Below are 26,464 nucleotides of genomic sequence, written 5' to 3'. Positions count from 1 at the left end.
TGACAACATTTACAATTTGAATCACCAAAGCATGTTTACCTCCTTTAGGGAAGTTGGGTTTTTCGTTTGTCCTTTTTGTTTATCAGCAGGATTACCAAAAAACTAATTTGGCATTTTTATATTCTGAAAAATGAGTTCCGCCCTGTAGGCTATCAAGGGAATGGCCACGGAAATCTGCACAAAAACTAGGAATGTTAGCAAAGATATTTGTACTCATTTCCAAGTCTCACCTGATCCGTTTCCTTTGCATTCATTAGCATCCACATTGCATTATCTGCGTCAACTTTACAATATAAGCCAATCCATCATTTACCAGTGGAATTATTATAGGAGGAGATGCTTGGTTAGTATTAGCAGAAACCTAAAGATGCTCTCTAATGCTCTAGTGCGTTATATAGGTGTTTGTGCATGTACTGTAAATGGGGCTAAAATCCCTGTGTTCCCTCCAGGGCGTTCTCTCCAGTACACTCCCCCTGTGCCTGAAACACCTCCATTGGACTCACTAACACTTACGTTTATATTGGTTAGTGCTCAAACAAATTGTACGTACAACAGAGCTGGCAAGCCAACCAATCAGAGCAGACTGGGCTCTGGTTTCAGACAGAGGGTGACAAGAGGTGCTGCAGTATGATAAAAATAAAGAGCTTTTTGAACATTGAAGTATGGAGACATGTCACAGTAGAGCAGGGGTGGGGAACCTCCGGGGCCCGGGGGACAATTTGGTACGGCCCTCGAGGTAATTTATAAACACAAGCAAAAAAGAAAAAAATTGAGAAAACTAGACCGCAAAAACATTAAACAAGCGAGTGCCTGTTTTTCCTAGCCAATGTCAGGGTCCTTGAACACAACAGGAGCCTAACGTGTCATCACGTGGTATATGTCTCGTCTGACAGGGGTGCAGTTCTGACGGAGAGCACCAGAACGTCACTCCGGCACTTCCAGAAATTGCAGTACCGATAAGGAGCCGTACACATGCTGCAGTTTTTGCGTGTCTGTGTCTTTAGTTGAAAGCCCAGTGGCGATCTGTTCATCTGTCAGTCAATAACTTTGTTGTTATTAGCATCTGGTTAGCTAGCTATGCTAACGAATATAAGAAGCTTTTTCTACAACCAGTGAGGTAAAGGCACATCTTTATATGATCATTATAGTTATAAAAAAATAAGAGAATAAAGTAAACAAGTATAAAATACTATATGACAGTAAAAAAAGTTGTTATTAATAAACAAGAACACAGTTTGAAAGGAGAGTGATTTGTAAAATATCCATAAAGAATAATAAATCTGCTTACAGTTCTGTTTCATCTGGGTGTTGAGAGATGTATCCATAGATCTATTAATGTTGCTCTCAAAATGCACCAGATTGATGCTTTTAACTTCAACATTTAAAAAAAATCTTCCCGGGGGAGCATGCCCCCCCCCCCCTAGAGGAGGTCCCCCCCCACACTTAAATCATGTCCACATGGATAGGAAACTAAATACTTTTGCACACATCTTGTGTCTATATCTTTCTGTTTTGGTGGTCATGCCACAACCGTGCACGTGCATGCATGCATGCGCGAGTCATGGTAAAATATCTGGATTAAGAGGTTGCTTTTTCTTTGCACAGCATGAAAGAAAGGCCAAATGAATCTGTGATTTTAGTATTTTTAAGCAGAGGTCAATAACCTGTATACGGCCCTCGGAGGATATTGTAAAAATTGAAATGGCCCTTGAGAGGAAAAAGGTTCCCCACCCCTGCAGTAGAGACACTACATTTTGGTGACAGAGCCTTCAGTGTGGCATCCCCCACCCTCTGGAACTCTCTCCCCCCCGAAATCCGCAGCGCCCCAACCCTGGACATTTTCAAAAAAGCCCTCAAAACGCACCTTTTTACCAAGGCTTTCGCCACTGTATAGTTAGTTTAATAGGTTTATTTTTCCGCTACTTCCCCCCCCCCCCCGCCCCCTTAACCTGTCTGCCTTTTTTCCCGTACTCCCCCCCCCCCCCCCCCTACCCGACTTGTAAAGCGACCTTGGGTTTCCTGAAAGGCGCTATAAAAATATTATATATTATTATTATTATTATACTAATATGAACCAGACAATTAGCATAATAGGGCTCCTTTAATCTGTTGTGGCATTAGGTAAGAGAACAGTTAGATAAAACTACAGTAACTCTGGATTAAATGCATCCAATATTTGGAATCCCTTGTACATAGTTAGGAAATGTTAATCTAATGCAGTAATGACAAGTTCAACTACACTAAAATACTTGCTATAAATAGTTGCTGCTAAAGACAGAGTCAAAGATTACTGTGACGGGAATAAATGGATGAAAAGTACATTTGGGAGAGAGATGGGAGAGAAAAAGAGCAAGACAGTGAAATAGGAAAAAGAGATTAGGGAGACGTGCTGACTGACACCACGCACGTCTCCATTGCATTCAGCTGTTCACATCTTTAAATGATTTTGTTTACCGCTCAGGAAGAGCTTTACATTAGACCACACACTTAGAAGGGTCCTGGCCAGTATGATGGCATAACATCTGAATAATTTCACAGATAATTTGGTTGTCACAGACAGCCAATAGTAATAACAACATTAGAGAGGGAATAAGAAAGGAGGAGAGGAGCGGAGCCAATCACCCAAGGCCAATCGCTGTGTCTAAGCCAGAGCGGTGTTTGTGGAAAAGAAGCCCTTTTTATTCGCTGGCTGAAAAAAAGGGGATTTCTTTTTTTATATATCCACTTTCAAACCACTTCGCTTTTCCCCTTCTTTGGAGTAACGCTCTAAAAGTGAAGCGTTTAGCAGGGCTGCAGGATGAAAGTGCGTTTTTACAAAGGCGTTGGTGGCAGTGAGGTACGCTGCTGTAATCGCAATAATACACTTAGTTTGCAAACGTGCATTCTATCGGCTTTCATCCCCTCCGAAATAACCAATCCGAGGTGTGTGTGTCCCCTATACATTATTCAGATGCTCCGAGCCACCCACATCTGTTCATTTCTCCAGACGACACACTCTCTCCTCTGATAAACAATAATTACTCTGCTGCCAAGAACACACACACTCTCCCGCTGAGAGCTCTGGCACCCATGTCAACCTCTAACAATGGATTTCCATGGGACGCAGTGTGTTAGAAGCTCTGTTTGTACCATAGGGTTTGTACGCACACAAATAATAATCACATGTGCGGCTGCACCCAAAGTCACAGATGCACGCAACTCTGCACACATACAAATCATTATGACAAATATGGCTGCATACATTTAAGACACCTGTACATTGTGCATTCTATCAAAAGATGTCATGATGGCTCATAAACGGCTCCTTGTGACTGCAGGATGGATACACAGAAACATTTAGCATGGGTGGGCGCTAGCATGATTATGATTATGTGTTGACTTGCTGTGTGTCCTGTTTGTATGTGCACTGGAGACAAAAGGGATAAGAGTATGTATTTGCATTATTCCTCTGTCCTCGTGTGTGGATGAGAGAAGGAGGTGAAGAGAAAAGGAGGCAGTCTTCTCTCTAGTGTCAGCCTTTGATGTGTGTGTGTGTGTGTGTGTGTGTGTGTGTGTGTGGTGTGTGTGTGTGTGTGTGTGTGTGTGTGTGTGTGTGTGTGTGTGTGTGTGTGTGTGTGTGTGTGTGTGTGTGTGTGTGTGTGTGTGTGTGTGTGTGTGTGTGTGTGTGTGTGTGTGTGTGTGTGTGTGTGTGTGTGTGTGGTGTGTGTGTGTGTGTGTGTGTGTGTGTGTGTGTGTGTGTGTGTGTGTGTGTGTGTGTGTGTGTGTGTGTGTGTGTGTGTGTGTGTGTGTGTGTGTGTGTGTGTGTGTGTGTGTGTGCGCCAACCTCTGGTGTCTTGGAGGCAGATGAAACACTGTGCCTCTATCCGGGACTCACAGAACACCCTCTATCCTCCTCTCCTTTCTCGCTCCCTTTACCCCCCCCTCTAAACACCATTCCTTATCACAGCCATTTTAAAGGCTATTCATGTCGAGCTGCGCTTTCATCTTGCGTTGCGCCGCTTTAACCAGCTCCTCTGTTTTTTTCCTTTCCCGAGCCTTTTATCAGATTATAGAGGAAGAGGAGGACGGGTGAAGTGAACCGCTGTTGTACACTGACTCACAGTCAGATGGACGCTGCGTGAAGGTGCAGGAAAGGCGGCAGCTTGACTGTAACAAGATAACGTTGGGATGTAGGGTGTCTTCCAACACTGTGTAACCTAGATCAGCCTTTAAAGCCCCACCAGCACTATTTTTATAAGAATGCTAACAAAAAAGTGTCTCAAAGTGTATTTTCCTTAGTACATTTTTGGACTCACTCCTATTTTCTGTGCAAGAACTCCACTGACATAGAAACATTGCTTTGTGTTGCATTAATTAGCTTAATTAAGGACCTCATGAGCATAATTGGTTATGTTTAATATATCATGGTGATTACAGTAGGGCATTAGGCGGCTTATTCTCTCGTGTTTGTGCCCGCTTTAATTAATGCACTCTCTAACACAGCGGCTTGTTTGTGGTGTGTTTAAAGGGCAGCACAAAATGCGGTTACTGCCTGTGCTTCGATCCCCCTTTTTTTTCGGATCATCTGAGGTTAATATTATCGATTAGTTTTGGTTATATTTCAAGGATGAAGACAGAAATTATCAAGTGATATTGTAACTTCCGTAGGTGTTAGCCTTTACTATAAGTATGGTTATTAGAGGCAGACACATACACTTTTATTTTCAGTACACATATGCATGTGTAAAAGGGTGATAAGGCAGACTTGGTTCAATAAAGTATTATTAATAATTTAACTTATTATTATTATTATGCCAGAATTGTATGAATCAGCCGTTGTGAATTTTATTGTTTTGCATTATAGTTTTGAATTAAATGCACATCCTAATATTTCTATAATATTCAGAGAAAGTGAAAATGCACCTTATTCATATCCGTAGGAGTAGGCTCATGTTCAAATAAGCGTAGTTAAGTGAGGAATGCTTGTGACTTTATATTGAGTCTAATTAGAAATGTTGATCAAGGATCTTGATAACACTAATTAGCCACCCAGAGCAGACAACACACTGCGTGCTTGTCTCCTAGCATCTGGTCTGAGTGTTTAACCTCTACTGTACAGGCCTAATGGATGACCTTTCCAGTTCACCTGCCTTTAATAAAGCTCTAATTAAGAGAGCCATGAGAACCTGAGCGGCTACCAGTTAATGGGTGCTTAAATAAAAAAGAGTTAGGTGTTTGGTGGAAGATACTCAGAGGTAATCACTCGAGGCAAATGTCAGCAAACAGAAGAGGTTAGCTGTTATTGCAGTAATCTGATAAATGAATGATAATCTAGAGAGGTAAACGTTGAGGAATATTTAGTACTTTTTCATTTCAACAAGGAACATTTTGCAAAAAGGATTCCATGTTAAAAACACAACTATAATTGTTGCATTTAAGAAATTAATGAGACTCAGAATACCTTTATTCTTCCCACAGAGGGGTAATTTACATTGGTACAGCTAAGAACCAAAGATAGCTTAGTATTAAGAAGTATGGATACAAATATTAAAGAGAAAACTATAAATTACAAAATAAACATCCAGAACCATTAAGAGTTTTTTCATTGGCGGCCAGCAAGGCCTTCTCTGCCTAAAGTCTATCCGGATTACTGACTAACCTTTTAATATATGTTTTCACTGACATGTATTCAATTATTTCCAATAGAATATTGGACAAAGAGAATAGCATTTTCTCTGTGTTGCGCTCGGTTGCGCTGCGTCCAGTAATAGTTGTTAATGTTGGTATTGGGGCTTCTTTTATCTAATCATATTTGAGTCAGAATGTGTTGCTGGGTCAAATGAATCTGCCGGAGACATTCAGAATCAGCAGTGCGTGCGCTTGTAGTTTAAAAAAGTGGCAATGAACTGTTGCATTGACCAATCAGATTTCGAGTTGGCGACACCGGAAAAAGTATACTACGATCCCTTTTGAATTGTGCCACAAATTACACATATGATGTTTGTCAATTTAAAAGATAATTTTGCAAGTCAAACATTTTTAAATGTGTCGTAAAAATGTGAAGTAACACTTTTTTTTGTGAAACCGCTCAATGAACTACATCTCCCGTCTCGCACCACACACCAAGACGGCCGTCACGTTGGAACATTTCACTTCTTTCTTTCAGAATGAGGCAAAAAGTATTAAAAGAGGTGAAAATCACTCCAAGTCTGGGCATGTTGAGAGCTGTACATACACACAAGGGGAGTTAGTCGGTTCCGTAAGAGCCAGCATGCGGGACCTGGATTCTGGGATTTGAAGTCTTTCTAGTTGCGTATTTTTCGGAGTCTTATTACAGAGGTAAATAATACATTTATTGGGGACTATTTTCAGTTGCGGATTAATACACATGTCTGTCCTCTAGAGAGAATTTCTATTTATGTATTTGGGATTGAATGAAATTAAAGTGTCCATGTTCATATTAATGAATGAAAATATCACTCAATGTTTTGGGATGTGTTGAAATCACACAAATAGAATGCTACAAGTCGTATCCTTTACCAGGGAATCTAAACATTAAACAGTTTATTCTTAAATGATCATACACGTTTAAAGGGGACCTATCATGCAAAATGTACTTTTTGATGTCTTTTATAGATAAATATGTGTCCCCGGTGTGTCAGGGAACTCACGCAGCGTCAGAAAATAAAAAGCCCTCTCTCTTTTCCTCCGTACCCAAATCTCTAAAAACGGGGGAACAACGGAGCTGATCCAGATTTGCGTCCGATATGACGTAATGTGAAAAAATGTGGACCCATGGCACTATCAGAAAGTTGCTATCAGAAACAATGCCCGACTGTTTTGGATGTAATATGGTCGGTGTCACATTAGCATCGCTAACACTCAGAGCTAACCTGTGGTATAACCGGCAAGAGAGAAAGCCTTTGAGCTCCATACTGTTTCAGAAATAATCCTTGATAATCCATGATATGGCGTTTCATCACGGCAGTATTTAGTTTAGACAGTAGCTGCCGGGTCCCGCGTGAGCTCCGCCCCCTCTTTTTTTTTGTAAAGCTTCATACCCCAAATCAGCACTTTTGCAACAGGAAGTGAAATAGAGGGATATGAGGCATGGCTACAATGGGTGATCTGTTTGGTATTTTGAGCAAAACACTTCATAGACATGTTTTGTATATATTTGTGTATATCTGAGACCTATGCTATTGCCTAAAAATAGCATGATAGGTGCACTTTAAGGGATATCACATCATATTTTGGCTTCTAAGACATTTTTCCTTAAAGGCATTTTAAAATGTCACAGTAGGAAAATGAATGACGTCTGATTTTCATTTAGCTCCTCCTGTTTTCCTGGTGCTGTGCATGCTGCTCACTTTCACACTGTACCATGGCATGCTGGGAAACTTAAGTAACATCTGTGCTTTCTCTCCTGTGACAAAATCAGAAAGTCTGCTGCCTAAAAAAAGCCAAGGGAAAATCGTTTCACTTAAAAAGTTATGTTTTCTCATGCCAAAAATGGTTGGTTAAGAAAAGTTGTTTTACTCCCAAAAAAAGAAGAAAGACATTGCACAATCCTGATTCCAAGCATGATGTGTCATCACTTGTAATCCAGTTATGGGTGTGATTCAGATTGGGGTCACCTATATTTCTGGGGCTGCTGTACTGTAAGTGGCTTTGTGCTCAATGCCATTAGAGTAAATGTCATTAAGAGAGGAGCTGAGATAGCAAGTTCGTCTCTCACTCACTTCGCTTTCTCTGTCTGTTGCTCCTGGTGTTGGTGAATGACGATGTCGCGCACACGCTCAAACATATGCAAATCCCTCACAGTCAGAAGATGATCTACAGGCCAAAGTAGGGAACATTTGCCTGACAGGTACTAAATGTCCTGATACTAACGTCCTCTTGTCTCTCTCTTTATCCTCCTCCCATCCCTTTTCCCTCTTTAATATCCTCTCTCAGGCTTCCTCAGTACCGGCGATCAGTCTGCTAAGGGGAACTACGGCCTGCTGGACCAGATTCAGGCCCTGCGCTGGCTCAACGAGAACATCGGCCACTTCGGAGGAGACCCAGAGAGGATCACCATCTTCGGTTCCGGAGCTGGGGCGTCCTGCGTCAACCTCCTCATCCTCTCGCACCACTCGGAAGGTAATTAGAGACTCACTGTGTTTGTGTCTCACCATTTGTTTTAATAGAAAAACTACCATGCAGCATCTTCCCACTGGTCACAGGATTCCTGGATTTAAAACAAATTGTGATGCTAATAGTCTCGGCCCAACCCTGAAAATGACCGTTTTTGACAAACGGATTGTGGTTGCTTGCATGAATTCCACCTGATCCATTCATGTTAAAGCTGAGATCATTCCTCGCTAATCCCCGCACATCCACAATGCATATTTGCTGGAAAATTTCCCATTCATGTCCCATTCGACCTTGAAAACTCTACACAAAAAATGTGTGATCTTGTATCTGTCGCTGGAATGACTCGCTCTGTATTTAAACATAATTGTTCCTTCATACAGCCTTTGGCTATTTCATGACCCGTGTAAATGTAATCATAGCAGCAAGGTCCTGTCCCATGTGGTCAGATGGAGACTCTGCTAGCAGCATCTACCGCAGAAATCGTTAAGTCCTGTGATGTTCGCTTGACACCTCTATCATCGGAGGAAAACACTGCGCATCCTTTGAACTGAAGAATTTGAGCAGTCATGTGGCTAATGAGCGAGTCCAGGTTTGATTCAGGTTGTGTCGTACATGTCTGCGGAGGATGAATCCCCAACATGTCCCCACATTACCTGAGTATGCGAGCGCTCCTGGCTCTGTTAACGGTCCACCGCTCTGCAGCAGAGAGGCTCTACCTCCGTCGGAAAAAACCTACATCCGTCTGACCTCATGCTCCCCATTACCAACAGCACACCCCGAGGGCTAAGTGTTAACATTGCACCACCAAAAGAGAGACGCCTACGGACCGATCCACTTTGATCTGAATTGAGATCAGTGTGGCTGCCGACCCGCAACCAAACGGTCACGCACTCTGCGCCTTTGATCATGCCGTTCTTGAAGCTGCCCTCCTCAAATCGTAACTCGACACTGCTCAAGGACTCTCTCTCAATATCGCTCTCCTCCATTCATTCACAAACCGCGTAGGACAGACACAGGGAAGAAACGGTGGATGGAGAGATTTAAGAGAGAAAAACCTCACATCTGTTTCAATCCTCTCTGTGTTTGTGTGTATCTAAGTGTGTTTGTTTGTGTCTGAAGCACCAAGCAGACGCCTCTAACTTTGACTCATTCTGTCTGTGTAAATCTGCTTTAATAACAAATGTCTGTTGTCAAAGCTCCAGCGAGCATCTGTACTCTGCTGCCGTGTCACTGTGTCCATTTATCCCAGCCTCTATAATTACACTGATGTCTGCCTACCCTTCATATTAACCCAGCACACCCAACCTTTCTCCACTCATCGGCAGATGACCCAATTAGCCGTTAGCAACCTCCCATAACCCCAATTATTTGATATTGATATCATAACAGGGGCCATGCATAGTGTGTGGAAAGTTTTAACTTATTTCTGTGATGTCTATAATACAATATAAACATACTTATACTGCATTATATTATGTGTTTTACTTTCAATAGTTATAAGCACTTATACATATCTATATCTCAGGATAGTTAATGGATAAGCCATTATAAAAAGATGATGTTTTATGGGAATTATTATATGCTTTTAATTCCTGCAAAAACAAATGTCATGGACTGACTAGCAATTTAAGTCATTCAAATGTTCAATGTTTTGCTATAAAGCATTTTGAATATGTATGAGCAACCCAGTCTCACGGCATTTCGTGTTATAGTCACGAAATTAATTGAATCTTTTGATTTGTGTTCACCAACACGATTTTCGCATTTTTTTCGTGTCACACAGAACGATTTTAATAGCAATGTATTTCTATTGGTATGTTTCGTGCCTGCACCGCGTATTTTTGTCCGGTCGGGTCTTGGAAGACCGGAAGCTGTGGGGTTCATAAAACATGTTCTTACTCAATATCTTACCCTAAGCCTAACCCTTTTATTTTAAATTGTATAATGTCGGAGTTTTTTTGCCGTCCGTGAGGAAAATAAATGGGGCTCAGCGCCTCAGAATACTGACATCTGTATTTTTTGTCATCTGTATTTTTTGTCATCTTTTTTTCCTTCTAATTTGTTATTATTTACATTGCTTTTAAAATCGTTCTGTGTGACACGAAAAAAATGGCGAAATCGTGTTGGTGAACACGAATCAATAGATTAATGTTGTGACTATAACACGAAATGCCGTGAGAATGTGTTGGTATGAGTGCTTATAACTTTGTAAACAGTGCTATAAGCAGTAAATCATTTCAAGTGTGTTTCTAATGCATTCGAGAAAATATCACATGTTTTCCTTACGTTTCTGCACTGTGTTTAGGAATCAAAATATGGAAAGAGCAAATATTAAAAATGAACTCCAGTGTCGAGAATTAGCATTAACATTCGCATGACTGCTAACCATGCCTTTTTTAGGTTATTAGCATCTCTAGAATTAAGAAAGCAACATTTAAACCACCTTGTTTATGATATTTTGTAACTCGAAATGACATATGAAGTAAAAATCATATCTCAGAAGCATACTATATCATGCCACTCTTGTCTTTGCATAAGGTATGAAGCCTGAATCAGGATGGTTAGTCTACAGTAGCTTAACATAAAGGCAGAGAAGAAAGGTAAACAGCTAGCTTGGCTTTACACTAAAATACACATCTCTAGCTTAGTTACCTCCCAGCTCCAGGTCTGTTCTTAACCAACAGTACAGACACAAGTGTTGAATACATTTCATTTGACTCTAGAAAAGTAAATGAAGTTTATTGATGATGTTGTATTTCTCAGATGGCCTATGTGCACTGGCTATCTTGCTTGCTTGTTTATGTTCAGATAGCAACCAGCCATTGACACTCATTGTAGCTCAATTATATGTTTTCAGGGACCCCCCCTTTTAGCAGCAGACCCTAATGGTTGGGAAAGCCTGTATTAACCCCTTGTCTCCTGTTGCTGACAACCAACCCCCCTCACCCCGCCACCAGTCCATTCTCATGCCTCCGCTTTTGTCATCAACCCATCGTCATCATCCGCATCTAACACCAGCCCTCTAGACGCCGCCTGTCTATCATTCTCCCCCCCTCTCCCCCGCCAGGGACACCAGGTAAGGAGTCTGTCATCCCCACCCTTTAGGGACACCAATCATGTCACCTACACGCCGTCGCAAATCAAAAAACGACAGCAGACACGCACAGGATGGATGGCAGGAGGGAAGTGGTAGACAGGACGGAGAGAGGGGTTATAAGTGATGCTGATATGATAAAGGGGGAGACATCACCCAAAGCATCCTGTATTTAAGGAAAGAGGTGGAGACATTATAACATTATTGACATTAACATATAGTAGCCAAATCTAGCTAAGTACTGAGCGGCGAAGGCTCTCTTGGAGTGAGAACTTATTTTGAATTAAATAATAGCGTATTTTTCGGTGCAGATGTGTAGGTATAGCTGTTTCCGATCTGCTTCTTACTATAATTGATTTCCCAGGGAAAGAAGGCTCTGCAGCTCTGCTTAATAATTAACTGACCAATCTTCAGCCCAAGAGAGGGAAGAGAAAGAAAAAGGGGAGCGCGAGAGGAAAGGAGTGAGTCAGGTGGCCTCTTAACGAGCCACTTGAGTGGTTCAAACAGCACCGGAAAGGCAGAACCATGGAGACGGAGAGAGAGGAAGAGGGGGAGGGAGGAACACAGCCAGGGAGAGTGAGAGAAGAAACAGCTAGCACGAAAAAGAGGAAAATGGTTCTCTTGACGTCTCAGATGTGCTTATTCCCAGTCTGGCTTCTTTTGTAGCCCTGTAGCATGCTCTATTCAAGATGCTTTGGGTCTGTAGTGACATAATACCTCTGCCAATTGTATTCCAATGAGAATAATGAGATGAAAAAGTCAAATTGGAAGATATTTTTTACAAAGGGTAATTCTTTTAGTGGAAAAAGAGATGTGCTATATTCATATCAAGAAGTCTCTCTTAACAGAGAACGTTTCCGTCCTGCCGGCAAAAAACAAATGTGGTGGGAAAAGCACATGACATTTAGAGAGATCACCCAATATTTTTAAACGATTTTGGTTATATTCACCCCTTCATACAGTATTATAATCCTCTTTTTCTTTCATATTCTCAGGTCTGTTCCACAGGGCCATAGCTCAGAGTGGAACAGCCATCTCCAGCTGGTCCGTAAACTACCAGCCCCTCAAGTACACAAAGATCCTGGCCCGGAAGGTGGGCTGCACGTACACAGAGACGGCCGACCTAGTCGACTGCCTGAGGCGCAAGAACTTCCGGGAGCTGGTGGACCAGGACATCCAGCCAGCCCGCTACCACATCGCCTTTGGCCCCGTGGTGGACGGAGACGTGGTGCCCGACGACCCTGAGATCCTCATGCAGCAGGTGAGGGTCTACCATGCAAAGAGAACATGGAGAACTTGTTGAAAGAGGTGTGACCTTTCCACAGAGTTAGGGTCTGGCTGTGACATTTAGCAACTGGTGTGACCTCGCATCCTAATACGCTGAAACACACTGCCTCGGTGGTAGATTCTATACCCATGGCAACTTATTTTTGCTTGTTATCCCATACATACAAATCATTGTATACTTGCAAATCCTTTCTTCACAGGTTGTGTGATCTGTTCAATCCACGACTGATTTGATTTTTTCAGCTTAAATTGAGTCATTTTAGGAGTTTTTACACAAGGACAAGGAAAGATAAGGAATAGTCCAAAAGATTTTAAAAAACTTTCTGATTTCATATTTAGTTATTTGTCATTCTTATTTTGCTATTCTTAATATTGCTTTGACTTGTAAGCTCTATAAGTTCTTAATACTCACAATTAACGTCAGTTTGTTTACATTTCTCACATAAGGGTAGAAAAATTAGATGGACTGAGGGAAAGTATAATAAATGCAGTCCTAATACAAAAAGTGATTTGTTCCAATATACTATTATGATTATTATCATATAATGGATACGGTATAATTGGATAAATGTAATATAAATGTATCTAAACTGGATTTATTTTCCTGGTTTCTTACTTTTATTATGATAAATACTTTATTGCTTTCACGATAGACCAAAATGACAATATCATCTTAACATGCAACAATAACTCAAACCTGAAACATATGTTAAGAAAAAAAGAAAGAAAAAATTGCATTATTTGGGGGAAATTACATTAAAAGCTCATTATGTAAGACTGCTACTGCCCCTATTTTAAGCGATACTCCTTCACCTTGTCCCTGTTTTTTACTGAGCTTGTAGTTATTGTCCCACAACAAAAGCTATACATCAACACTATTGGCATAGATATCACATACAAGTAGGAAAAAAGCTGATTTTACTTTACAAATGCACTAAACAAAGTCGTGTTTAGCAGCCTTCATAATTGTACTGAATTCAGCCCTCAACATGTTCTTCCCCTCTTGCACCACCAGGGGGAGTTCCTCAACTATGACATCCTGATAGGAGTGAACCAAGGCGAGGGGCTGAAGTTTGTGGACGACAGTGAGGACAATGACGGCATCACAGCTGCTGCTTTCGACTACACCATCTCCAACTTCGTGGACAACCTCTACGGCTACCCTGAAGGTAGGGACTGTCGACATTGTACTCCATCCAGGCTGTAATGTACTCTCTCTGAGTGTACCACCTCTAAGATGACACCCCCATGTAATGAAACCTTCCTGGGGTCCACACACACACACAACTCAAATGAAAGGATAAATTGCCAAAATAAAGTTCTAAAAGTATCAGATACAGAATAAATGATTAGCACAAAACTGACCTAAACAATTTAATAAATACTGTACTATTCCCTGGTAGATGAGTTTGTTACACACTATGAAAAAAAAGGGGTTCATATTCTGTTATTCATCATTACAATGTAGGCTTTCTAAAAAAATTAACATACAAAAACATCAACATGTCAAAACTCCCATTGGAATCAAGGCAAGGCAAGTTTATTTATATAGCACTTTTCAACACAAGGCAATTCAAAGTGCTTTACAAAAAATGAAAGACATTAAGAAAAAGGCATTTAAAAGAAAAGCTAATAAAATAAACATTAAAAGAAAAAATACATGGATAAAAGTTTCAGTGCAGTCTAAGATATGAATAGTTCAATTAAACATTAAAAGAAAAAGTACATGGATAAAAGTTACAGTGCAGTCTAAGATATGAATAGTTCAATTAAAAGTTTTTAAACACAATATGTGGGCAAAGAATGAGAAAAAGAGATACAATGTGAGCCCGGCAAAGAGCATCAACCAAGACAGGCATGCTAAAGAGATTGCCTATCATCGAGATGATCTTTCACCGTGGTGGGTCTGTGCTTTGGCCTTTGAGACTCCGTGGGCACTAATGCCGTCTCTCATCATCCCCCAGGCAGCTCCCAATCACAGTGCTGTTGTTCTCCACAGATCAGCCTGCAAAGCCCTCACAGCGGGCCACAGTCAAAACACAGACGCATTTTGATAATGCAGTCACGCTTCCTCTCAAGTGCCTGTCACTCATTCTTCTCTACGAGAGGCATATTTCCATTTTTGCCCTTTGTGTCACTATTTGACTCAGTTGTATCTATCACACATGCATACAAACACTCTTTACCTGTCATTCCGGTTCTTTGTACTTCTATGAAAATCTTCTATCCATGTCAACACTTTTCTCTCAACTTATCACAATTTTCTCTTTTCCCCCCTTCCCCTTTTTTTTCCTGTCCCTTTCCCTTCCCGCGTCTTATCCTCCAGGCAAAGACATCCTGAGGGAGACTATAAAATTCATGTACACAGACTGGGCAGACAGAGACAATGGCGATATGCGAAGGAAGACCCTCTTAGCGCTGTTCACAGACCACCAGTGGGTGGCGCCGGCAGTGGCCACCGCCAAACTCCACGCCGAGTTTCAGTCTCCGGTTTACTTTTACACATTTTACCACCACTGCCAGACGGAGACGCGCCCCGAATGGGCCGATGCCGCACATGGAGATGAGATACCGTACGTATTTGGCGTGCCCATGATCGGTGCTACGGATCTGTTCCCATGCAACTTCTCGAAGAACGATGTGATGCTGAGTGCCGTGGTCATGACTTACTGGACCAACTTCGCCAAGACTGGGTAGGTCTTTCTGATGATTTTTATTTCATAACGGTATATTAAAATGTCTCTTTTTGCGTTGCAGTGCAAATGCAGGATAGACTAGCTAGGGGTAGGGCCTCTTCAGTTGTAGAGTATTGTCTTTCTTTCTTTCTGTTTACTAACCAGATGTCGGTAGAGTTTCTAAAAGCTAAGTGTCCTGAGTCTGAAAGGTTTTTTCAGATGTCAACACAATTATTACATACTTTGAACCAGATTGATTAAAATATTGACGATATGTCCCCTCTCTCCTCCACTAGGGACCCCAACCTGCCAGTCCCTCAGGATACCAAGTTCATTCACACAAAGCCCAACCGCTTTGAAGAGGTCATCTGGACCAAGTTCAACTCCAAGGACAAGCAGTACCTCCATATTGGCTTAAAACCTCGTGTTAGGGACAACTACAGGGCCAACAAGGTGGCATTCTGGCTGGAGTTAGTCCCCCATCTCCACAGTCTACATGAGGAGCTCTTCCCCACAACCACCCGCTCTCCGTCGGGTCCTGGCTCAGGCAGCCAGAGACCCTGGCCAAGAACACCGGGCCCTCGCACCACGCGTCACCCCTACCCTACCTTCCCGTCTGATCCGGAGCCTTATGGTTCGGAGCGTCCACGGCAGGAGCTTTTCCCCGGAGACACCCGGGACTATTCGACTGAGCTGAGTGTGACAGTCGCTGTGGGAGCGTCACTGCTCTTCCTCAACATCCTGGCCTTTGCCGCACTTTACTACAAGCGTGACAAGCGGCACGAGATGCGACGACACCGGCTGTCTCCCCAACGGGGCGGGCCAGCCAATGATCTGGCACACAGCCAGGAGGAGGAGATCATGTCGCTGCAGATGAAGCACTCGGAGCACGACCCTCACCACGACATGGAGCCTCTCCGGCCCCACGACATCCTACGACCCGCCTGCCCGCCCGACTACACGCTGGCGCTGCGCCGTGCCCCCGACGACGTGCCACTGATGACGCCTAATACCATAACCATGATCCCCAGTACCATCACTGGCATGCAGCCTCTTCATGCCTTCAACACGTTCCCCTCCACCGGCCACAACAACACCCTGCCCCATCCCCACTCCACCACCAGGGTATAGTAGGGACTAAGGACCAGAAATACTGGCTCGAGAAGGGAGGCCTCTGGATTTGGGCCTTTGTTCTGTTCTCTTATACTCTTGTTTCTCCAAAAACAACTCCACCTCCTCCATCATGCTGTCAAACTTAGCAGCTCCACTGGTGGCGTGTGGAGAAGCAACTGAACTGCATGGCAGCAGATGATCAGTTAAGGGGTGACTCAGATCTTTCAAAGATACTTTCTTCAAAGGTCTGCTCTTTCTAGACTGAAGCCCCCTGACATTTGTCAGAAGAACGAATGCTTTTTTCGACCCTTGCAGTTTCCATCATCTTCTTCTTTTCGCTCCCTGGTGTGTTATGTGCATATATTGTTCTCTTTTCTACATCTGTGTCTCCTTCCCTGCTTTGTTCCTCTCATTCAACATGTGGTTCTCTCCCTCTCCCTAGCGCTCCTTTGCTCCAAGGACTCACAAGCAGCTGAGCTGTAGGAGTGGGCATAGAGTACATACAGTAATCACATAGCTATGAAAACATTGATATCTGATACTTTCATTACTACCAGCATTCTTTGTGCCAAGTATGTACTACTGTGTTTGCATCGAGGGAGAAAAAAACTAAAGAAGATTCTCGAGTATTCCTATTTACTGTCAATGAACAGATGCTGTGTGTTCTCATGACAAAGTGCCAAACTGGCCCTTGATTGTGTTTTATTCTTTCTCACATCTTCTGTTCTCTTTTTTTTTTTCAAGCATTTGTTTAATTGTTGTTTTTTGTGGAAAGATCTTTTTGCTGAAAATATAGATATAGAGAAATGATATTATATATAGTTATATATAAATGTGTACAAAGGAGAAAGTATATAAATGGGTTTTCTCAGTGGGGATCTATGCATGAATTATTTTTAAAGAGGATGACGGGGGCGGGGGGGCGGGGAGGACACTGTATCTGTCAATGCACGTTTCCCAAATCTAATCAAATCATATCGGTCCACTCTGGATATCTTGTTTTATCTCACAGATCAAAAGCAACACAGAAGATCCTGTGGTATCCCTTCACGTCCAAACATTTATTATAAAAAAAAAAGAGTAATCGCCACAAATCTCATGAGCTGTTGAATAACTCTTCCAATCATTTTCTCCTATATGACGTTATTTAGAGGGTTTTCTCCCACAAGGTGTGAAACCACGCTAACCTTCCCATCTGTATGAAGACGATCGTTTTTTAGGGTACCAAATCTGTCGTTTTAGCTTGCCTGTACAGAATTATTTTTGTATGTCAGTAAGGGTGAGAAACAAAACAGAAACAGGCAGCCTTTGCTCTTTAGCGTACACCGTCCTCCTGTCTGCACCCCTATTTCCAGCACATGCATATTCTGTTTTATTTGTGCCTGTTGTCAGAACTGTTTAACATGGGCGTCAGTGGGCCCTAATTAAACAGCAATGACATAGAGAGGCAGACAGGCAGGATCCCCCCTGTGGTAAAAAAACGTAGGGCTCCGTCCAGCTGCGTACGCCAACATCCCGCTCCATATCTACAGCACTTACTCCCCTCCCACTGATTTCTGGCACCCATATTGCGGTGATCGCCCGCGACCGACTCCCTGCCGTGACCGCAAAACTCAGAAACACCTGACTTCACTGTGTCAGCTGCGTTCCACACAATTTCCGACCTCAGTTCAGCTCTCACATTCAAGGGTTAATTCACTAAGCTTGTGACTTTTTTTGTGTTGTAAATTAAACTTTAAGCACACTGAGGGTAACCGTGGCCTGCATCGCAGAGCTGCAAGATGAAAAAGGGGTTCGGATCTCCTAAACAGGGTAAAAGCAACACAGTGGACAGCTGCTGTCTCTGATTCTGCTCCTTTCTTTGGAGTAAGAGTGTGCAGGCCAACAGCGATTCCCCTCACCTCCTCCAATTCTCTGCTGGATCTCAAAAATGGGTAATCTCTGGTTAGTACAGTACGTTAATGAACTGTTGTTTGAGCCCACAGGAACACATGGTAGCCTACATCCCGTATGGGATAAGTCACTGGTGCTGTCTTTGCTTGTGCCCTAGCTTTAGCCTGTTTGTTTGGTTTCTATTTTATTACTGCCTACCAGGGTAGCGGGGGAGGGCTGTAGAGGAGGAGATATACCTGGCTGCTCCTGTCAGAGATGTTGTAAGCCCGCTGAAAAGGAATTGTGCACAATGTAAAACACAAAACAACTGACTTGGGTGTGCTGCCCGTGGATAAATGCTGTGGAACAGATGATGGACAGCGAGGGGAAAGGTGCACACTGCGGAAAATAAACTTCGGGAGGAAATAGGAAAAAGACTTAGCAGCCTTAAATGTAGAAATCACAGGAGGATGAACTAATCATTAGCAAATAAAGACATTCAAAGGCATGACCATCTTTCTACCCACAATGTTTGACAGGAGGATACCCTGCTCATCGTCCCATGGAGGGACTGATGGGTGTAATCTACTCACTGCTGCAGATAATGAGGCAGTGAGTGGTTGTGAGGTTAACCTCACCACAGCTACAATGACACCATCAGAGGTGAAAACAGCAACAAGGTCTTCAGTTTGGTCTGTTTTCCCCTGTCTATTTTATAAGCTAACACTGGAGGGCAGCGTTGAGGCGGCTTCACTGCAGTCAACCCACTCTGAGGAAACTGGATGTGTGAAGAAAACCGCCAAAATGGACAGCAAACAGACACTCAACATCTGGAAGAAGATCAAAACTGTACATTTTTATGTGTAAGAATCAAACAGACAAAATATTTGTAAATATTAAGTTTCTTGTTTGTTTTTTCTTTTTTTCTTTTTGAGTGAATGAATGAAATGCTTACTTTGTGACAACAAAAAGACAACAGGTGCAGTTTGCAAAAGAAAGGGCCACCAGCTTGAGGTTTCACATCGACTGCTTGCCGACATCCCTTTCATGCCATTCAAAAATGACCTTTCCCTTTACTTTGTGTCATGTCGCCCATTATCACGTGGGTATCCTGTAGCATCCTGATTCATTAGCAGGAAAGTCACTGTAGCAGAAATTCATCTCCACTGCAGCCCACACACGACAGAGGGCCCCAGACTCTGTAGTTAGTTTGAATATTACAATTTAAAATGTAAAAATATAGTTTAAGTCTTGTTTATCTGAGGTTGTAGGGGGTTAATTACTCTGCATTTTGTTATTCTCTTTTTGGTTTAAGCTTTAGCAATCTATTACTTAGGGATATGATCCAACTATTGTCCTGATGAATGTGTGAGGGATTTAACTTCAAAGTATTTATGGAGGCTAAGAGCACTGATAAAAGCAAACTAACCTAGGACCTGGCGTTTGAACAATGGTCAAGACACTAAACACAAAGACAGTTCAATGTTAGCTCACTTCACATGTAGCAGTGTTAACCTGTGGCCCCTAAACACGTGGGCCCACATGAGGGCTTTGATACCAAGATGCCTCACAGAGTAATGAGATCACACAGCTGGGCTGACCTTTTCCCTACACTCACTGTGTTGCATTGTGATCATGGAGGTTGTGTGGACCATTTGATGTAGCAGTGAACAGTTTCATCTTCGTAACCGTGAAGAAAGGGAGGACATTTTAAGTAAATCTCAAAAAGGCCAGTGCACTTACAGAGGTTGAATGTGTGTGTTTAGCGGTGGATCAGACTGGATGTATGTAGACACACCTAGACTCAACACACTGCAGTCAGACAAGCAAACCAAAATGACTTTATATGGCCCACGGTAAAGACAGTGACACACCCACACAACCTCCATTGCGGAGTTGCACCTGTTGTCTTGTTTTTACATTATTTGTTGAATTCAGAAACCCAAGACTTGAGATGAAGAAAAATGTTAAATAATGGAATTTAAAAAAAAAGATGATTATTAAAAAAAAGTATAGTAAAACTATATAAATAAATGAGCTGATGATATTTCTGTTTACTTTAGAAGTTATTATACACTGTATGCTGTGATTCTGATCTGGGAAACATTAAAGACATTCATAGCCAGTCTGCAGATTTGGTCTCTTTATTGAAATAGTAAAGTAGGCTATACATGTTAACAATATTTTTATTTTATTTTTATTTAACCTTTATTTAACCAGATAAAAGCATTGAGATAGAATCTCATTTGCAATGCTGACCTGGCCAAGAAGGCAGCAACGTTACACATAACAGATAACACAAATATATAAAATACAGAGAACATAACTAAGAAAACAAAAGACGAAAAAGCAGTCACTACATTGTGCACATTACTGCAAGAGCAGCTGGTGGTAAGGACCTCAGACAACTTCAATTTAAAACATGCTATTGAGAGTGCCGTCAGTTTGAGGCGTGATTGAAGGTCATTCCAACCCAGTCTCACAAAAAAACGTGTAATAACTACGTTGGTCCACAACTTGGGACGTAGTATTTCTACAAAAACGCCTCTGAAATTGTAAGATCCTTACGTTTTTTTTCACCATTCATTCCAATGGCTGGCGTCGATGTCACGTGATCTTCAAATTTCTCCCTGCAGAAAAAAAAAACATGGCCGACATTCGTTTTATTCTCGGTGGAAAATGCCTATTTTAAGGTTAGTTTGGCCATTAAATTGCGTTTTGATGTCATTTGATGCGAGAAATATGAGTTGTTATTTCAGATTATGTGTGCAGTGGATGTACATGATCTTTAGTTTGCTAGTTATTACGAAGATTACTTCAGGAAATGGTGTCCATTCAACGTTTTCATTGTTACCAAGATGGTTGCTAGGGACGCTGGTATCGATATTATTTATGTTATGTTGTGTAACTGTTTAATGGTGTTATCTTTATTGCTACCCCCTTCCCCGTCAATGTATAGTGTTGGTCCACAGCGCAAACTTATTAGTTTAACTAAATCTGCATCTAAAATTGTGGCATATATCTACGTTATTTTCCCCTGTGCAATTCTCCATTTACTCAACAATAACACACAATTATCCTTGTGTTTATTTATTTGTTAGATTAATAAACACAAGTTGGAGTCCGTCAGGACCGAGGGTCGGAGCAGCTCATTTGCTTTGGAGAATATTACACCCGGAAGTATATTCTCTCCGCTTCGCTTGACACCCCCCGTGAGTCCTCAAGCTCTGTGATTGGATGTTTGAGTGTGCTCCGAGGGTTACGCCGAGCGTCGAACAGAACTTGAAATGGGATGGAACCACGGCAGACTGTCCAAAACTGGATTTGAACCAAGCGGCAAACTGTGGGGTAGAGCCGGGACGCCAATACGGAAGTACCACACACTGCAGTTCATATATTGGCCGATAGGCGATGACTGCAGAAAGGAGCAATTTCCATAGACCCATAGCCGCGGGAAGTAGGAGTGCTGGGGGTGCTGCAGCACCCCCTGTTGGAGAGTGGTGTACATTTGAAAAACTGAGTGACCACCTAAATAAAAATGATTAAACTACATAAAATAGTTATGATTTTACTTAAAATACAATTAGCTGTATACAGTAGCATATAATAGTCATAGTATATATTTGTATATATCAGGTGGCTTGAATTTATTTTCCAAATAAATAAAATCCGAGTCATCTAGGTCATAAGTCGTGGGAGAGTGACGTAATTGACGCGACACACACACTGCAGAGTGACAACTTTATAGAATGGCGCAAAAAAGGATTTTGGATTTTTTTCTCCAACAAACAACCCAATAAAAATAGTGGACCACCACTCCTCAGCCCACCACCTCTACAACTAGAGTAATATGACACAGAAGAGACTGACACATCTGACTTTAATGCATGTCCATAGTAACATTTTGGACAATGTGGATGTATCTGCTCTAATGAGGGTCTTCATTAGCGCCACCCCAGGCTACATTTGGAGTTTTGTGAAGCCCCAACACAAGGTAAGACGATATTTGTCCTTTAATGCTGCTGCCGCTGTGCAGTGTTTTGCCTTGTCAATCAGTTAAAATTGAATTCATAGTTTTATTAATATTGTAAATAATATTTTCTGACTATTTGTAATGTTATGTAGGTTTGTAAGACCCATAGTTAGCATGTGGGCATGTGCAGCTGTTGCTAAGGTCTATAATGGTTTATTAAAGTTAAGGCGAGACACCCCAGGTGAATAGGGTAATTTCTCCAGTTAATTACCTACAATAAGGCAATTGTTTCTTATATTACAAGTTTTCTGAATATGCAAATGAGCCATTATCTCATTAAATTTGCGCATATTTTAACACATTTCAGGAACCGAAATCTGAACTTTGGATAAAGCCAGGTTCAAAATTATCGTTTCATTTTGTAGGCATATTAGCATCTAAGGCTTTTACATAAGGGATTTTGGATATCTCTTTTTATCACTCCATAAATCAGAAAATACTGTCAACAGCCCTAAAATATCAATTTTCGCCATGTTTCTAGGTATAACATCTTATATAATTCAGGCTATGAATTATCTATGAACAAACCCTTCTGTAAAAGCCTTCATAATATTGATAGGAATATAACTGGAAGGTTTGGTGTATGTACGTGCAACTGAAGTGGACATTTCGAACTCAGAGTAGGTGAAAAAACTCATTTTGAGAAAAGGACCTTTAAAGATTGCAGTGAGGCGCTAGCTAAACCCTCCTGTTCTCTGGATGACAGCTTGCGCATCGACGCACTCCGTGAAGGTATTTCATGTTCGGGGTCATTTGTGTTTTGTATAACCTTGCTTCGTGCAAGTGACAATTGTTGTTGTCTTCTCTGTGAACGTTTTTTTCGCCGTTCCTTTGCCATTTTGAGATTTACATTTCTAGCGGAAAGCTAACCAGGAAGTGTTTTAGCACATCACGTGACGCATCTGAACGAATCACGTTGTCAGAAGTTGACACCAGCCAATGAGATTTCGTTTCTTGGTTTAAGACCCTTTTGTACTTTCACGATTGGTTGCTGATACAAAGGAAATGACCATATTTGGATCTGATGAGATTGTACAGGAGAGACTCAGCTTTCCAACGATGACATGGTGCAAACAGCGGTCGCGGTACTTTATGTTACGTTAGAATGCTAACTTTTGGTGAATTTAGGAGAAATATACAGACGCAAATAGACCAACTATAGTAAAATGAACACTTAAATGTGTATTTTGTACGTTTTACTTCCAAAAGCCTGAAAGAAAACATGTTATGGAATCAAAATAGTACAACATCTCAAAATTGACCAGTGCATGAAAAACGATGTTTTTGCCTGCCGTGTCTCGCCTTTAACAAACAATGTATGCGGCTCGTATCGCTGACAGCTGGGCCCGGCTCCGCACCGCCTTTTTTTTTTTTTTTAAGCCACTCCCTCCTCACTTTTGGCAGCACCCCCTGAGCAAAATGACTTCCCGCGGCTATGCATAGACCCCTTGTTAAAATGCCCAATTTTACAGCAGAAAAAAACATTTCTACCCCTGGCTCCATACATTTTATTATCGATATAGTTAGATTCCACCTTCATGATTATGAATCTGTGAGTGAATTGTTTTCTAACGTGACTCTTTTATTTATATTAGGTCTTAAAGTTTGTGCATAAATTAGGGCGTGGTCACATTGAGTGACGGCTCTGTCAAGTGACTGCTGCTGCTAGCTTCTTGTCTCTCTGCTACCTGCTCCGTGAAGCTAGCTACAGGGACTCTGCCTGCTCAGCTCATCCAGGAAACACAACTTGAAGCCGGTGTTCCGGATTGACTGGTTCCCCGATCAACTGGTTGACAGATGTGGAGGCGTGGCCTCGACTGAAATACACATTTCGATCGCTTCTTCTGTCGTTTACATACATCTTTTGGTATATTTGGCTGGATAGGAACACTTTGATGTACATTCAGTTCCAGTGTGTGAGGTTGTGCTTACGATGGCAATATCCGGACGCGAACAGCGAGGACTACAAAAAGAAAAACGAGTTGATCGGGGATGTCTGTTCAAAACATTGCGAGCTCCAATAAATCATTTAAACCAGCTATTGTTGCCAGACTTATTTCTGAATATCGTTCTTAATGTGATACCAAGTCCATCTGATACCTGTGTACACCTTCAGACAGCCTCCAAGTGAAGCACATGTTATTTACTCACAGTTTGAAAGCAGCGTGGAGAAGTCCTTCAGCTGTGTTAAACTGTGATCGCTCGAATAAATCCTTAAAACCAGCTATTGTTGCCCGATTTATCACTGAATATCGTTCCTAATGTGATACCAAGTCCATCTGAGACATGTGTACACCTTCAGACAGCCTCCCAGTGAAGCGTACGTTGTTTACTCAGAGTTTGAAAGCAGCGTGGAGAAGTCTTCAGCTGTGTTAAACTGTTCCTCTCAGGTAAACTGTGATTCGCCCATGGGAAAATGGGATCCGCCCAGATTAAACTGTGTTACGACTTCTGTGGCTATCTACCAGCGATCATGTTTAATATGAAAGACACACACATATACATCCCTTATAAAAACGGCATTCTGCAGCACTCATCCAGATAACATGTGACTGTTAACTCGTTTTGCAAAGATAGCAGCAGAAATGTCATTGCTGCATGTGCAGGGATATTAGACTTTAAAATGCTGATGGGTCATTAATGTTGGTCTCGGCAAACAATATTAGGAATCCTCTATTCAAACCACATCATATTCAGTGTCCATCGACATGAAAATAACAAAAAAGTTCATGCTGGACTCAAACCCGAGTCCCAACCATAGACTGTACAGGGTCCCAACAACAAAGGTCACTCCAGCCCTGCGCGTTATGAGTGCGCCACAGATCAACACGACGTATCGAACCACCACACTATAATATTTTAAATTAACCTTGTTAAAAAGTTCCAGAAAAATGCAACCCGACCATCATTTATAATGTGAGCGAATGTACACTTTAAGCCATATAATATACATATTATAATATAGTATACTGACTGAGGTCTGTATCAAGCCTCATTAAGACCCACCGAGATCAGATATCCTAGTTTATCAGCCTGCGAGCCCACATTATGTTGTGATAAGTGTTAGTTTTACATATAAGTGTGTTAGGGTTAATCTAAAATATTATAGTGTGGTGGTTCGATACGTCGTGTTGATCCGTGGCGCACTCATAACGCGCAGGGCTGGAGTGACTTTTGCTGTTGGAACTCGGGTTTGAGTCCAGCATGAACTTTTTTGTTATTTTCATGTCGATGGACACTGAATATTATGTGGTTTGAATAGAGGATTCCTAATATTGTTTGCCGAGACCAACATTAATGACCCATCAGCATTTTAAAGTCTAATATCCCTGCACATGCAGCAATGACATTTCTGCTGCTATCTTTGTAAAACGAGTTAACAGTCACATGTTATCTGGATGAGTGCTGCAGAATGCCGTTTTTATAAGGGATGTATATGTGTGTGTCTTTCATATTAAACATGATCGCTGGTAGATAGCCACAGAAGTCGTAACACAGTTTAATCTGGGCGGATCCCATTTTCCCATGGGCGAATCACAGTTTACCTGAGAGGAACAGTTTAACACAGCTGAAGACTTCTCCACGCTGCTTTCAAACTCTGAGTAAACAACGTACGCTTCACTGGGAGGCTGTCTGAAGGTGTACACATGTCTCAGATGGACTTGGTATCACATTAGGAACGATATTCAGTGATAAATCGGGCAACAATAGCTGGTTTTAAGGATTTATTCGAGCGATCACAGTTTAACACAGCTGAAGGACTTCTCCACGCTGCTTTCAAACTGTGAGTAAATAACATGTGCTTCACTTGGAGGCTGTCTGAAGGTGTACACAGGTATCAGATGGACTTGGTATCACATTAAGAACGATATTCAGAAATAAGTCTGGCAACAATAGCTGGTTTAAATGATTTATTGGAGCTCGCAATGTTTTGAACAGACATCCCCGATCAACTCGTTTTTCTTTTTGTAGTCCTCGCTGTTCGCGTCCGGATATTGCCATCGTAAGCACAACCTCACACACTGGAACTGAATGTACATCAAAGTGTTCCTATCCAGCCAAATATACCAAAAGATGTATGTAAACGACAGAAGAAGCGATCGAAATGTGTATTTCAGTCGAGGCCACGCCTCCACATCTGTCAACCAGTTGATCGGGGAACCAGTTAATCCGGAACACCGGCCGTGGTTGTTTGTTCTTCATGCTTATATATCGGACTATTGTGACTCGCTCTGCGGTTAAAACAGACGGTGCATGAATGCGGTAAGTGAAATT

The 26,464-nt window shown here is 41.9% G+C and overlaps 1 protein-coding gene across 2 annotated transcripts in view; it reads left to right on the top strand.

Annotated features, from left to right (window-relative positions):
* The window catches only part of nlgn2a (neuroligin 2a), a 206,420-nt gene extending 186,139 nt beyond the window's left edge, over positions 1-20,281 (top strand). For both annotated transcript variants that reach the window (XM_034220548.1, XM_034220547.1), the window contains 5 exons: positions 7,936-8,121; positions 12,205-12,470; positions 13,512-13,665; positions 14,823-15,189; positions 15,468-20,281. In XM_034220548.1, the coding sequence (XP_034076439.1) occupies positions 7,936-8,121; positions 12,205-12,470; positions 13,512-13,665; positions 14,823-15,189; positions 15,468-16,302 (1,808 nt within the window). In that variant the 3' untranslated portion in view covers positions 16,303-20,281. The remainder of the gene's footprint in view (positions 1-7,935; positions 8,122-12,204; positions 12,471-13,511; positions 13,666-14,822; positions 15,190-15,467) is intronic.
* The last annotated feature ends 6,183 nt before the right edge of the window (positions 20,282-26,464 follow it).

This window comes from Gymnodraco acuticeps, unplaced genomic scaffold, assembly GCF_902827175.1.
Source record: "Gymnodraco acuticeps unplaced genomic scaffold, fGymAcu1.1, whole genome shotgun sequence".
NCBI lineage: Eukaryota > Metazoa > Chordata > Actinopteri > Perciformes > Bathydraconidae > Gymnodraco > Gymnodraco acuticeps.
Note: the sequence above shows the minus strand (reverse complement) of the source record. Positions and strands in the feature narration are given on the sequence as shown.